Here is a 15,535-nt window from a genome sequence, read left to right as displayed (position 1 = left end):
TCAGGACCAGCGGCCTTTCCTCTTTTGAGCGATTTTAATTGTTTCTCTTTCCCTCTGTCGTCTATTTCGATATCTACCATTTTGTCAACTGTGCGACAATCTAGAGAAGGAAGCACAGTGCAGTCTTCCTCTGTGAAACAGCTTTGGAAGAAGGCATTTAGTATTTCGGCCTTTAGTCTGTCATCCTCTGTTTCAGTACCATTTTGGTCACAGAGTGTCTGGACATTTTGTTTTGATCCACCTACCGCTTTGACATAGGACCAAAATTTGTTAGGATTTTCTGCCAAGTCAGTACATAGAACTTTACTTTTGAATTCATTGAAAGCCTCTCGCATAGCCCTCCTCACACTACATTTCGCTTCGCGTAATTTTTGTTTGTCTGCAAGGCTTTGGCTATGTTTATGTTTGCTGTGAAGTTCCCTTTGCTTCCGCAGCAGTTTTCTAACTCAGTTGTTGTACTACGGTGACTCTTTCCCATCTCTTACGATCTTGCTTGGCACATACTCATCTAACGCATATTGTACGATGGTTTTGAACTTTGTCCACTGATCCTCAACACTATCTGTACTTGAGACAAAACTTTTGTGTTGAGCCGTCAGGTACTCTGTAATCTGCTTTTTGTCACTTTTGCTAAACAGAAAAATCTTCCTACCTTTTTTAATATTTCTATTTACGGCTGAAATCATCGATGCAGTAACCACTTTATGATCGCTGATTCCCTGTTCTGCATTAACTGATTCAAAATTTTTCGGGTCTGTTTGTCACCAGAAGGTCTAATATGTTATCGCCACGAGTCGGTTCTCTGTTTAACTGCTCAAGGTAGTTTTCAGATAAAGCACTTAAAAGTATTTCACTGGATTCTTTGTCCCTGCCACCTGTTATGAACGTTTGAGTCTCCCAGTCTATATCCGGCAAATTAAAATCTCCACCCAGAACTATAACATGGTGGGGAAATCTACTCGAAATATTTTCCAAATTATTCTTCAGGTGCTGAGCCACAACAGCTGCTGAGCCCGGGGGCCTATAGATACATCCAATTACCATGTCTGAGCCTGCTTTAACCGTGACCTTCACCCAAATCATTTCACAATTCGAATCTCCGTCAATTTCCTTCGATACTATTGCACTTCTTATCGCTATAAACACGCCTCCCCCTTCACTGTCCAGCCTGTCTCTGCGGTATACAATTGAAGAGATTCCTGCAGAACTGTTAAAGTCATTGGAAAAAGAAGGGAAAAGGGAGTGGATCGAATTGTGTAATCAGATATACATGACAGGAAAATAGCCAAAGGACTTCACAGAAAGTACCTTAATACCTATAGAAAAGGAAAAATAACAGCAAAAAGTGTGAGGAACAGAGAACAGTGAGTCTGATATCACATGCAGCCAAATGCTTGCTTGACTGCACGCAACAGAAGGCTATATGGAGACCTGAATTGCATAATAGGAGACGAGCAGTTTGGTTTCAGGCGAGGAGTGGGAACTAGAGATGCCATTGGGCTACTGAGAGTGATAGCGGAGAGGTACATGGAGAAGCAAAGGAAGGTGTATGTTGTGTTCATTGATCTTGAGAAGGCTTTTGACTGTGTCAGATGGACAAACTCCTATCCTAAGGAAACATGGAGCTGACTGGAGGGATAGACAGCTAATTGGAAATTTACATTTGAACCAGATAGCAAGAGTAAGAATAGGTGGTGTGATGAGTGAAGAAATTGAACTGGGAAGAGGTGTAAGACAATGGTGTTTATCACCAACAATGATCAATAGCTATCTGGAGGAAATTATTAATGAAAGTTTTGATGGAAGGAGTGGAGTTCATATAGGGGGTGAGAGAGTGGGTTGTATGAAATTTGCAGACGACATGGTTGTGATGGCAGAGAGTGCAAGAGAGATTGAACAAATGTTGGATGATCTAAACACAAAATTAGAGAATATGGAATGAAGATTAACAAGAAGAAAATGAAAAGCATGGTAATTGGAGGAAAGGGGAGAAAATGTCGTGTGAAAAGAGGGGGAGAGGAAATAAAGCAAGTGAATAACTTCAATTACTAGGGAAGTGTAATAATGGATGATATGTATTGCTCAACAGAAATTAGTAAAATAATTGCAATGGCAAAAGGAGGATTCAAGAGCAAACAGAAATTACTTTGCGGACCACTAAACAAAGATTAGAGGAAAAGACTTGCCAAATGTTACATCTGGAGCATTGCACTGTGTAGTACGAAGACCTGAACATTGAGGAAGGAAGATGAAAGAAAATTGGAAACACCAGAGATGTGGATATGGAGAAGAATGGAAAAAGTGCAGTGGGAAGACCGAGTAAGAAATGAAGAAGTATTAAGAAGAGTTGGAGAAGAAAGAAACATGTTGAAAGCCATAAGAAAGAGAAAACGGAACTGGATTGGATTGTTTGAAGAAGGACTGTTTATTGAAGGAAGGAATGGTGGAGGGAAAAAGGGGAAGAGGAAAAAGGAGGTATCAAATGCTGGACAATATCAAAGGAGACAAATACTCAGAAATGAAGATACTAACTATGGACAGACAAAAGTGGAAGAGGCCTAACCCATGTCAAGACCTGCCGTAAAGCAGAATACCATACTACTACTACTACACTCATTGTGCCAAGTCGACACTGGCAAAAACTCCTCCACATTCGGGATGAGACCCCGAGCAAGCAAATTGAGAGGACACTCATCTTCCTTCCTGTAGGTTGTTTTGGCGAAGGAGACCAGACAGCGGGGTCATCGGTCTCATCGGATTAGGGAAGGAAGTCGGCCATGCCCTTTGAAAGGAACCATCCTGGCATTTGCCTGGAGCGATTTAGGGAAATCGCGGAAAACCTAAATCAGGATGGCCGAACGCTGGATTGAACCATCGTCCTCCCGAATGCGAGTCCAGTGTCTAACCACTGAGCCACCTCGCTCAGTCTTCCTTCCTGACCTGCCTGTTATTTCCCCATGTCATGTTGGTGCTCCCAGAGACCAGAGGGTTCACTTTCTGCATTTGTCCCAAACTTGCAGGACAGTCGGACCCAGTCCTAACAGACAAGATGTCCTATGCTGGCTCAGATGTACTTCCAGCAGTGGGCAATACCTCAAGCTTCTTTGTGAGCTGTAATGGGACAGCATGTCTCCAGTACCCACTTTTGCCTTAAACTAATTGCTGCTGTTAATTATCACTACACTACAAAGTCAGCTCATATGATACTACTGTTTGAAAAATATGCATACACTTTGAATAAATTAGGCAACACAGTTAAACAAAGATATTATTCACTTTTTCACAGAAGTTTGTGAGAACAAAAACTGAACTATACCCTGTGTGTAAACAGAAGATGCTGCTGGCCTGTGCACTCGACTCTTTGGCTGCATCTGTACTGATCGTTCAAAGTACAGTGTGCAGCAGTTGAAAAATTCAAACTAAATTGGAGATGAGATAATTATATAATCATAAACCTTACAACAAAATAGATCAGAAACATAAGCAATACAAGTAAGTAATGCAAGCACAACTGCAAGTAGAGGGCATATGCCAGTGCCAAAGCAGCAGTTTCTCATTATACACAGCACTAGTCTAGTCATAGTCCTAGTGTGCTTCTGTGAGAAAGTGAATAGTAGATTAAAACTGAAGAAACTGCAAAAAGGAGGGAACTTAAGGAGATATGACCTGGATAAACTGAAAGAAACAGAGGTTGTACAGAGTTTCAGGGAGAGTGTAAGGGAACAATTGACAGGAATGGGGGAAACAAATACAGTAGAAGAAGAATGGGTAGCTTTAAGGGATGAAGTAATGAAGGCAGCATATAATCAAGTAGGTAAAAAGACGAGGGCTAGTGGAAACCCTTGGGTAACAGAAGAAATATTGAATTTAATTGATGAAAGGAGAAAATATAAAAATGCAGTTAATGAAGCAGGCAAAAAGGAATACAAGCGTCTCAAAAATGAGATCGACAGGAAGTGCAAAATGGCTAAGCAGGGATGGCTAGAGGACAAATGTAAGGATGTAGAGGCTTATCTCACTAGGGGTAAGATAGATACTGCCTACAGGAAAATTAAAGAGACCTTTGGAGATAAGAGAACCACTTGTATGAACATAAAGAGCTCAGATGGAAACCCAGTTCTAAGCAAAGAAGGGAAAGCAGAAAGGTGGAAGGAGTATATAGAGGATCTATACAAGGGCGATGTACTTGAGGACAATATTATGGAAATGGAAGAGGATGTGGATGAAGATGAAATGGGAGATATAATACTGCGTGAAGAGTTTGACAGAGCACTGAAAGACCTGAGTCGAAACAAGGCCCCCGGAGTAGACAACATTCCATTGGAACTACTGACGGCCTTGGGAGAGCAAGTCCTGACAAAACTCTACCATCTGGTGAACAAGATGTATGAAACAGGTGAAATATGCGCAGACTTCAAGAAGAATATAATAATTCTAATCCCAAAGAAAGCAGGTGTTGACGGATGTGAAAATTACCGAACAATCAGTTTAATAAGCCACAGCTGCAAAATACTAACACGAATTCTTTACAGACAAATGGAAAAACTAGTAGAAGCCGACCTCGAGGAAGATCAGTTTGGAGTCCGTAGAAATGTTGGAACACGTGAGGCAATACTGACCCTACGACTTATCTAAGAAGAAAGATTAAGGAAAGGCAAACCTATTTTTTTAGCATTCGTAGACTTAAAGAAAGCTTTTGACAATGTTGACTGGAATACTCTCTTTCAAATTCTGAAGGTAGCAGGGGTAAAATACAGGGAGCGAAAGGCTATTTATAATTTGTACAGAAACCAGATGGGAGTTATAAGAGTCGAGGGACATGAAAGGGAAGCAGTTGTTGGGAAGGGAGTAAGACAGGGCTGTAGCCTCTCCCCGATGTTATTCAATCTGTATATTGAGCAAGCAGTAAAGGAAACAAAAGAAAAATTCGGGGTGGGTATTAAAATCCATGGAGAAGAAATGAAAACTTTGAGGTTCGCCGATGACATTGTAATTCTGTCAGAGACAGAGGACTTGAAAGAGCAGTTGAACGGAATGGATAATGTCTTTCAAGGAGGATATATGATGAACATCAACAAAAGCAAAACGAGGATAATGGAATGTAGTCGAATTAAGTCGGGTGATGCTGAGGGAATTAGATTAGGAAATGAGACACTTAAAGTAGTAAAGGAGTTTTGCTATTTGGGGAGCAAAATAACTGATGATGGTCAAAGTAGAGAGGATATAAAATGTAGACTGGCAATGACAAGGAAAACGTTTCTGAAGAAGAGAAATTTGTTAACATCGAGTGTAGATTTAAGTGTCAGGAAGTCATTTCTGAAAGTATTTGTATGGAGTCTACAGCCATCTATGGAAGTGAAACATGGACGATAAATAGTTTGGACAAGAAGAGAATAGAAGCTTTCGAAATGTGGTGCTACAGAAGAATGCTGAAGATTAGATGGGTAGATCACATAACTAATGAGGAGGTATTGAATAGAATTGGGGAGAAGAAGAGTTTGTGGCACAGCTTGACTAGAAAAAGGGATCGGTTGGTAGGACTTGTTCTGAGGCATCAAGGGATCACCAATTTAGTATTGGAGGGCAGCGTGGAAGTTAAAAATCGTAGAGGGAGACCAAGAGATAAATACACTAAGCAGATTCGGAAGGATGTAGGGTGCTGTACGTACTGAGAGATGATGAAGCTTGCACAGGATAGAGTAGCATGGAGAGCTGCATCAAACCAGTCTCAGGACTGAAGACAACAACAACAACAACAACAACAACAACAACAACAAAAAGTCATCCCTTTCTGATTTCATTTTTTTCATGATCTTATAGAAAGCCAGCCCTTTTTCCTTTATTGTGGTAGATATCTTTTCATATAACCCCATTTTTGATATCATATCAAATGTAAACTCATTTGCCTTTTCTTTTTTGTTCTATGATCTTCATTAGAAATTTCATTTTTCGTTTTTTCATTATGAGCTTTCCTTTCTGGCATTTGTCACTGTTAGTGATAAACATTCAAATAAGACTGTGGTACTGTTGTGGCTGAATTAGATACGATACGGTATGAATGTTGGACCTTGATACAGTAGATGACTTGTGTGCCTCAGTGATAAAGATAACAATATTGTAGGTACAGCCATCTCGGAGGGGTATCTGTGGAGAGGACAAACTAACTTATTGTTCCTGAAGAGGGGCAGCAACCTTTTCAGTAGTTGCAGAAGTAACAGCCTGGACTAATAGCAAAATATATAGCATCGTTAGCACCAAATTTAGTCATATATATGATGAGTGCTATTCCAAAGACAAATTTGTCAGAAATAAGCTAGAAATATCACTATATAGCTGTATATGCACCTGGTGTGTGTCTGCTTCTGCTTCAGTGCCAGTTATATATATTCCTTTTAATTTTATTTCCACATTATTGTTGTAAGGTTATTGTAAATTTCTGATTCTGTATAAGAATGAGGAAGCGCAGAATTGTTCAGGTCAATAAATGCTAAATGGGTGGGGATTTCAAAAAAAAAAAAATACATTTTGACAAATGTACATTCAATCACTGTCTCAATAGTATTCATTCAGAAATATCAAACTTAGTTTTTTTCAAGGGAATACTTCACCCCATTAACAGCGGTATGGACATGTATATAAAAAAAAGTCTCCTCTTCTTTTGCTCTACACTAAAACATACTCAAAGCCAATCAAAATCAAAGTACATCCCTTGGATAGGTTTATTTGTGAGTGACCTGCTCATCCTTTTAATATATCCCTCTCCTTCGTGAGGAAGGAATAATTTGTTACAAAAGTGAGGCGGCTATTGTGTATTTGTAAGTGTTTCTCCAGCTCTGATATTTGCCTTCTGAAGGTAAGTATTGGGCAGCAGTACTGTCTCATAATTTTATGATTTTCTTGAGTAGATCTATCTTTTAATACTTGAGATACTGCATTAGAATGACATGACTTAGGTTTCATAATTTAGTCTTAAGTAATACTGAAGTTATTTTATAACATCAGAAAAAAATTATCAATAAAATTATTTAATAGGATATATAAAAAAAAAAATTACCAAACAGCGGTAAAACACACACACATAAAAGGCAGTTGTGACTGGCAAGCTTTCGGAGCCAGTGGCTCCTTCTTCAGGCAACAGTGTTAAAGGGGAAGGAAGAAAGGTGAAGGAAAAGGACTGGAGAGGTCTAGGAACTGAGGTAGATTTTGGGAAAATCACCCAGAACTGCGGGTCAGGGGCGACTTATCGTACAGTAAGTCCCCCTTACCGGCTCTCTCTGACTTTCCCAAAATCTACTTCTTTTCCTAGATGTCTGACCTGCAGTTCTGAGTGACTTTTCCAAAATCTACCCTTCTTCCTAGACCTCTCCTGTCCTTTTCCTTCACCCTTCTTTCTTCCCCAAGTGAAAGCTTGCCAACCACAACAGTCTTTTGTGTGTGCTCTGCTGCCACTTGGTGAGTAGATTTTTTATCTATCCAATTAAATTATGTTCTTTTATTATTTATTACTTGTGATGCACTGTTATTATTTGTTTAGATGTTTGAGCTCACAATGGCAGTTACACTTTTTCTGTAAAATATATAACAGTAAATAATTAACAAGTCGCTAAATAAATGTTTGGCCTTGTTCACTGCCATTCATAATTGACAGGCTGCCTATTAGTCAACAGATTATACCTGTCTTATATTTCCTTTTTGTGATTGCCAATATGAACATCTTTACATATGCTTGTATTTGTCTATACTTACAATTCCATTGACTGTTTTCCAGTGCCAGACTTCTGATGATGGAAGCTACTGTCCAAGTCCAGAAATAAAAAACAGTGAAGAGTACTGCAACAGTTTCAGCAGAAATGAAGTCAATGGATGTTGTGATGCTAGCAAAAATAGTCAACATCCATTATCTCAGCACATTTCGTTCCAGAGCACTACTCCGATAGTCTCTCCTAGTGTTGCAGACATGTTTTCATCAAGTCAGACGACTAATAATGAAGCAGAAATGTTCTTCAACAGCATTCCAACATCAAATTCTCTTGGCGAGAACTCCAGTAATTATTCATCCTTTCCTTATCAAACTTCTAGTTTTATATCACAGGAAAGTATTTACCAGAAAGTGCAGTCGGTAAATGGTTTGACTACTTTATCGTCACAATGTCAGCCTGGTCCAAGCGAAGTGACAGAAGCATTTTCTAATCCACAGTCTGGTGCTGACATTGTTCAAACTGATACACATTACACGGGTGGAAACCCCGAAAATGAAAATGTGTCAGACTCTTTTGAGTTTGATTCAACAAATATAGCATCTACATTTCATAACAATGAGACAGGGAATTGTGCAGAAGTCACAACAGCTCACCAGAAACATCAGACTCTACCCTCTGATAACTCTTCTTCCATAGACTTACCTAGAGAAACTGTGGATGATATTTCTGTTCAGCAAGCATTGCCACAGTTGTCTTCTGTAGAGGAAGGCAAGAAATTAAATCCTAAAGGAGAAGAAAATATGCCCCATAGCAACCCAGAAAAGTTGAATGTTGCTCAAAAATTAGTGTGTGAAGAAACTGCTGCTAAGTCATTGCCTTTGTCGAGCACAGAGAGTCTCCGTCAGATGTCATTGCAAATTAATGATCTTATAAGTGAGACATTTAATGGAAATTCTGATGATAAAAGAAATAGTGTATCAGAACTTGAACACAGAAATCAGGAGCTGGCTGCTATGCTGGCTGTGGAACAGCAGAAGAATGAACAACTCCATTTACAGTTGAAGGAACATGTGAGTATTATTACTGTTGTAACTGTTGTTAATATTAAGTGTGAATATAAATTATATAAGGCTCTAACAGCTCTCTAACATTTAATTATGAATTGGATAGAAACAAAATAAATAACTAGTTGGAATACAGAGTGCAGTCTAAATTGCTGGACTGATTTTTTGCCCAGGCTTACCGTTAATGTTATCTATCCAATGCCTTTTGAACAACCTTGTTTAGAAGCATTGCTGTAGTTACTGTTACTGAATGTATAGATAATGGAATACTTTATTTTTTTAGTGAATAATTCACACAAAGACCCTGATATAAAACATAGAAGTTCCAAAATAGATTTATGAAACATCCTCAAGACTGAAAAACATTGTACTTTTCAAAATTCATTAAAGCTGTGCCCAGCTGTGCCGATTTAGTTTTTGTGTGGATATCCTAAATTATTTATGGCCTGGTTTTCAGCATTTTTGAGTTTATGACTCCCATTCTGAGCATCTGTGTTGTTTTCATGGCTCCCTTGTAAGATATCTTGTATAAACTGAAATAATTAATAAAAGAAAGTTGTGAATAAATTACTACTCGCCTCAGAGGGACACTTGACCTTTCTTCTTGTTACACAACTTCTCAAATCTCGGCATCAAATGAGATACAGCTACCCTTATTTCCTTCTCTACTCAAAGTCTTGATCTGTATTCGGTTTTGGTTACAGCCACTAATGAAAACTGACTCATGGAGATAGGAGGTCACAAAAGGAATTAAAACCTTTCTGGCTCAAGCTTAGAAACTCTTTTTGTGCTGAACACCAAAATATTGGCAATATCATTCATGAAAACTTCACATTTAGTGAAGAGTCTGGTGAAAGCTCTATCAGCTCCTCCTCTTCTGCGGTGTTGAATCCAGAAGGAGGCTCATTACTGAAGGGATTTTGAACCCACTGAAGCCTATCACAGCTTTCAGGAAAGAATTTTTTAAAGTGAACATAAACATCAGATAAATGTCCTTCAGTTATAAAAATTCTGTAATGATGCCTATATCATTGTCATTTGTAAAATACTGCAAACTTGGGGAAATAGTTAATTTCTCCTCCATCGTTCATTTTTCTCTTCAAAGGAAGAACTTCCTTTTGAAGGCTGAAACATTGTCAATAAGATGAATGAAGAGAGGTTCAGTTTCTTGCAGAGACTTATTCAGTGAGTTTAACTTCTCAGATATATCACATAAGTATACAACCTTTTGTAGAAAGTCATTGTCTAATAAGCACTTAGCAATGATGTGATTTTCTTCTTCCACGTAAGAACAGACATCTTACCTAAGTTCAAAATTGTGTGATAATGCATTTCCCCTGGAAAAACAATGAGTGCTGATTATAAAATAACAGAGATGTATGTTCAGCCCCCATATAGTGATGCATTTGTCTAAAAAAATCTAGCTTTCTGAGGATGAGTTTTAATAACATTAACTGCATTTATGACAGTTTGCAGCACTTTATTCGCTTCAACACTCAAATGTGATGCAAGTGCTTCTCCGTGGATAATGCAGTGCATCCACATATCAGAATCTATGCCACTGATAAGTGTTTGTAGACCACTGTAACACCCCAGTGTGGATCATGCACCATCGGTACACACACCAACACAATGTGCCCTGTTAATTTGACATTCTGTCATGCAGTTGTCCTCTATTATGATCTAATCTTTGCTTGTAGTACCTGTGTTTACTGCCCCCCCCCCCCCCCCCCCCCCACACACATACACACACAAAAAAAACATAACTTCGTCATTAGTAAATCACACATAGCAATTTAAAGGAGCATCTCTACTGCTATCAGTGGTCCTATCAAACTGGTGTGTGTGTGTGTGTTTGTTTGTTTGTTTGTATGTTTGATTTTTTTTTGGAGGAGGGGAGGGGCTGGGGCAAGGAGGGGGGGGAGGGGAGGAATAGCAGGGTAGGGGTGGGGAAAGGTGTAGTGCTGCTTGTGGGATCATGCAGGGACTTAGGAACGTGCGAAGATAATGTTGGGCTGCCAGGTTCATTCATGTGGTTTGGAGAAGGGGAGGGAGAGGAGTGGAAGAGGAGAGAAACAGAGGAGGGGAAAAATAGTAGTGGAATACAAGGCTGTTTACTGGTGGAGTGGGAGCAGGGAAGGGGATGCAAAGGTGAGTGACGGGGGCTAACGAAGGTTGAGACCTGGGGTGTTACGGGAATGTAGGGTGTATTGCAGGGAGAGTTCTCACCTGTACAATACAGAAAGGCTGGTGTGACAGAAAGGCCAGATGACACAGGCAGTGAAGCAATCATTGAAGTGAAGTTCATTTTGTTGGACAGCATGTTCAGGAGCTGGGTGGTCCAGCAGTCTGTTAGACACAGTTTGTCGGTGGTCCTTCATGCAGGCAGACAGCTTGTTAATTGTTATGCCCCTGTAGAAAACAGCACAATGGTTGCAGCTTAATTGGTATATCACCTCACTGCTTTCCCAAGTAGCCATTCCTTTGACAGAGTAGGAGATGCTTGTGACGAGGCTGGAGTATGTGGTGGTGGGAGGAAATATGGGACAGGTCTTGCATTTAGATCTGTTGCAGGAATATGAGCATTGAGTTACGGGGTGAAGTAGTGATGGACAAGGATACTGCACAAGTTCAGTGGGTAATGGAATACCACAGTGTGAAGGGTGGTGAGGACGGTTGGGAGGACATTCCTCATTTCAGTGCACAAAGGTAGTCAAAACCCTGGGAAAGAATGTGATTCAGGTGTTCCAGTCTGCGTAGTACTACTGTGTCACTGGGCGGGGGGTCCTCCTGTGTGTCCAGATGGCAGGTAGGTAACTTACGAGATAAGGAATGGGAGATCAGCACATTGTACTTCACTTCAATGACTGCTTCAAACCTGTGCCATCTGGATCTTTCCTGCCACTACTAACTTTTCAGAATTGCACAGATGGAGCTCTTCCTGCAAGATATCCTATGTACCCATAAACCCCCTGGCCTCAGCCTTCGCTAGTGCCTGTTCTTCACCTACCTAACCCTTTCCCTGCTCCCATCTCAGCATTACACAACCTTCTATCTCAAGAACACTACCACTAGTCTATTCCCCTCCTGTACTTCCCCCCTTTTCTGCTCCCCACCCTGACCCCTCCCACCCTCCCCAAACTTCCTGACAGAACCTAGCAGCACTTCTCTGACCCCACCACATCCCTGCATGCTCCATCAAGCAGCACAACTTCCCCACCCCTACTGTGCTGTCTTTCCTTGCCCCAGCCTCCTCCTCTCCCCCCACCACCAATGCCAATTTGTTTCTCCCATCATGTGCTGTTGCAGTTCACAGTCCAGCCACAGTGGCTAGTTGCAGTGATCATGTGTCTGTGAGTTATGCTTGTGAGAATGTGTGTGTGTGTGTGTGTGTGTGTGTGTGTGTGTGTGTGTGTGTGTGTGTGTGTTTCTACTTCAGAAGAAGGCCTTATGGCTGAAAGCTCTGATGTATAGCAGTCTTTTCATTGTATGTGTCAGTGACTCTGCATCTCCTCTATATGGTGAGTAGCAGTCAAGTCTTTTGATAATGTTAGAGTTAACTGTTGATGATCTCATTCCATAATGTTTGCATGAATTGTGCAAATACAAATCAAAATTGGCTTGAGTCACTTTGAACAAGCTTTGTCCTCTGCTACTGTTGCCAAAACTGGGCTGGCAGATTAGACCCTTTGGCTCATCTTTTGCTGGTATGTTAAAATTTAACCAAAACTAAATAAAAAATGAATGCATGGGAGGTTTTAAATAAGAACCAGCCTTGTGCTACAGGCATTTTATTTTTTATCATGCAGCATATGAAATCTGTCATTATAAAATAGTCCCCTCTCTGATGACTCACCATTACCAACTTTTATTTCCTTGCTGAAATGCATTCTTTGGAATGGTGTCAAGTTCTCACATCTCTGGATCGTGTCTGTTCTCTGAAAACATTTTCTGTTTTAGTTGATTGTGATATTGAGAAACAGGATGAGGTCTTCCGGTGGCAGATTAGGTGAATGGTGTAAGTGGACACAAGAGTTGTGCAATATTTTGCTGCTTTCCTATATCATAAGCAATTTGTTATATGGTATGCTTTTATGATACAAAATCTAAATATTTCCCTACAATTCAGACCTCTTTCTGCAAAGTTCTTGCAAACTTGTTAAAACCCTTCTCCACCAGTGTTATAAATTCAAGATATTCACTAAATTTCTGATTTTCAGAATCTTGATGTTGAATAAGTGCATTCTTGCTTTCTCTGGTCAAGTGATGAACTGCTTCCCAACCTACCATGACATTTCATTTTTGCTTCAGTGTTATTGTCCTAGACAAGTCTATCTTCTGCCACAACATAACCAGCAAATTTAATCAGTGTTTGCATTCTCAACCATCTCCTGACTGATATTCATGCTATACAGTTCCTTTCACCTTTCAATGACCAAGGGATGAATTTTGTAGTGACACAATTCATGTAAACTTCTTTCATTACAATTTTGTGCCATGAGTTCAGTGAAAACCTCTCTATCAACAAACAATATGTATGTGAATCACCACTAGACTCTCCACATGGTGGTCATCTGTTGTTGAGGAAGGTCCCCCCTCCCCCACACACATCCTCATGCCATTGGTCTTCATTGATCAACCATTTACCCTCTTTGAAAGATTTCAACTTACGTTGCACTACATTCATTCATTGTGTTCTGTAAATCCCATCAAGATAAAGAATCTTCAGAGATGGGAAATGAGTCAAGATGCACATTAACACAAGCCAGAGACATCATATAAATGTAATCTGTATACTGTATTAGCAATAAACTATCACTATACATCTACATCTATGTACTTACTCCACAAGCCACTGTAAGGTATACGGCAGAAGGTACCTTGTACCGCTGCTAGTCCTGTCCTCTCCAATTCCACCTGCAGTAGGGGAAAATGACTGTCTGCATGCCTCCATGTGAGGCCAAACTTCTCATATCTTATCTTTGTAATACTTATGCAAAATGTATGTTGGTGGTAGTAAAATTGTGTGACAGTCAGCTTCGAATGTCGGTTCTCTAAATTTTTCAATAGCATTCCTCAAAAATAACACTTTCATTCCAGGAATTCCCATTTGAGTTCCTGAAGCATTCCATAATAACTGCATGTTGTTTGAAGCTACTGACAATAATTATAGCAGCCTGCCTCTGAATTGCTTCAATGTCTTACTTTAATGTAACCTGGTGTGGACCCCAAAACTCGAGCATTACTCAAGAATAGGTTGCTCTAGTGTCCTGTGTATGGTCTCCTTTATAGGTGAACCACCTGTTCCCAAAGTTCTCCCAGTAAACCGAAGTCAGTCATTCACCTTCTCTACCATAATTCTCAAATGCTCATACCATTTCCTATCACTTCACAATGTTTCACCCAGATATTTAAACGATGTGACTGTGTCAGGGTGGAAACTACTAATGTTGTTTCTGAACATTACAGGTTGGCTTTTCCTACTCATCCACATTAACTTAAATTTTTATAGATTTAGAGAAAGCTACCATTCATCACACCATCTAGATATTTTGTCTAGGTCATCTTGTATCATTCTACAAACCTTGAACTTCAGCACCTTCCCATTCACCATGCCATCATCAGCAAACCACCATAAATTGTTGCTCACCCTGTCCATCAGATCATTTATGTGAACAGAAAAAAATAGCGGTCCTATCATGCTTCCTTGGAGCAGTCCTGATTGTACACTTGTCACTAATTAACACTCACTGTCGAGGATGACTTACTGGGTTATATTGCTTAAGTAGTCTTTGAGCCCCTTACGTATCTGGAAACCTATTCCATATGCTCACATGTTTATTAACAGTCTCCAGTGGGATGCCGTGTTAAATGCTTCCCGGAAATCTAAAATATGGAATCTACCTGTTACCCTTCATCTATAGTTCCCAGTGTATTGTGCAAGGAAAAGGTCAGCTGAAGTTTGCAAGAGCAATGCTTTCTACAACCTTTCTGATTTGTGGGTATAAGCTTCTCAGTCTCAAGGAAATTTATTTTATTCAAACTGAGAATATCTTTAATTCTACAACAAACTGGTATTAAGAATAGCGATCTGTAATTTTGTGGGTCCCTTATTTTACCCTTTTTATGTACAGGAATCACCTGCGCTTTTTCCCAGTCACTTGGGACTTTGTGTGGGGCCAGAGATTTGTCATAAATGCAAGCTAAGCAAGAGCCCAGTACTGTAGAGTACTTTTGTAAAACCGAATTGGAATTCCCTTGAGACCTGGTGACATTTGTTTTCAGTGCTTTCAGTTGTTTGTCTATGCCAGGAATGCTTGTCACTATGTCATTCATATAGTAGTCTGTTCCATGGTCACGTGACAGTATGTTTGTAAGATTCTCCTATGTGAATGATTTCTTTAATACGAAATTTAAAACTTCAGCTTTTGTTTTGCCATCTTGTGCTGTCACATCAGACTGGTCAGTAAGTGATTGGATGGAAACATTAGACCCACTTAGAAATTTTATATAGGACTATAATTCTCTTGTATTCTTGGCCAGATATTTCGCCAAGTTACAAGAGTGATAGTAATGAGTGCCTTGTGCATAGATCTTTTCACAGAAGCGCAAATAACTACTAACCTTTGCCTGTCATCATTTGCATGTCCTCTTTTGAATCAAAAGTGCAATAGTCTTCGCTTGCTCAGCATTTTCCTAATTATGTTCTTAAACCATGGTAGGTCTTTTCTGTCCTTAATCCACTTACTAGGCACATTGTTCTTCAGTCCA

The 15,535-nt window shown here is 39.8% G+C and overlaps 1 protein-coding gene across 1 annotated transcript in view; it reads left to right on the top strand.

Moving 5' to 3' along the window:
• LOC126272044 (golgin subfamily A member 2-like) overlaps nt 1-15,535 on the top strand; it is a 101,991-nt gene that overhangs the window by 19,202 nt on the left and 67,254 nt on the right. Inside the window, exon 3 of the mRNA XM_049974558.1 lies at nt 7,769-8,770. Within this exon, the coding sequence (XP_049830515.1) occupies nt 7,769-8,770 (1,002 nt within the window). The remainder of the gene's footprint in view (nt 1-7,768; nt 8,771-15,535) is intronic.

The sequence above is a fragment of the Schistocerca gregaria genome, chromosome 5 (assembly GCF_023897955.1).
Source record: "Schistocerca gregaria isolate iqSchGreg1 chromosome 5, iqSchGreg1.2, whole genome shotgun sequence".
NCBI classification, from domain to species: domain Eukaryota; kingdom Metazoa; phylum Arthropoda; class Insecta; order Orthoptera; family Acrididae; genus Schistocerca; species Schistocerca gregaria.
The sequence above is the reverse complement of the archived record's forward strand: the minus strand, read 5'-3'. Positions and strand labels throughout refer to the sequence as shown.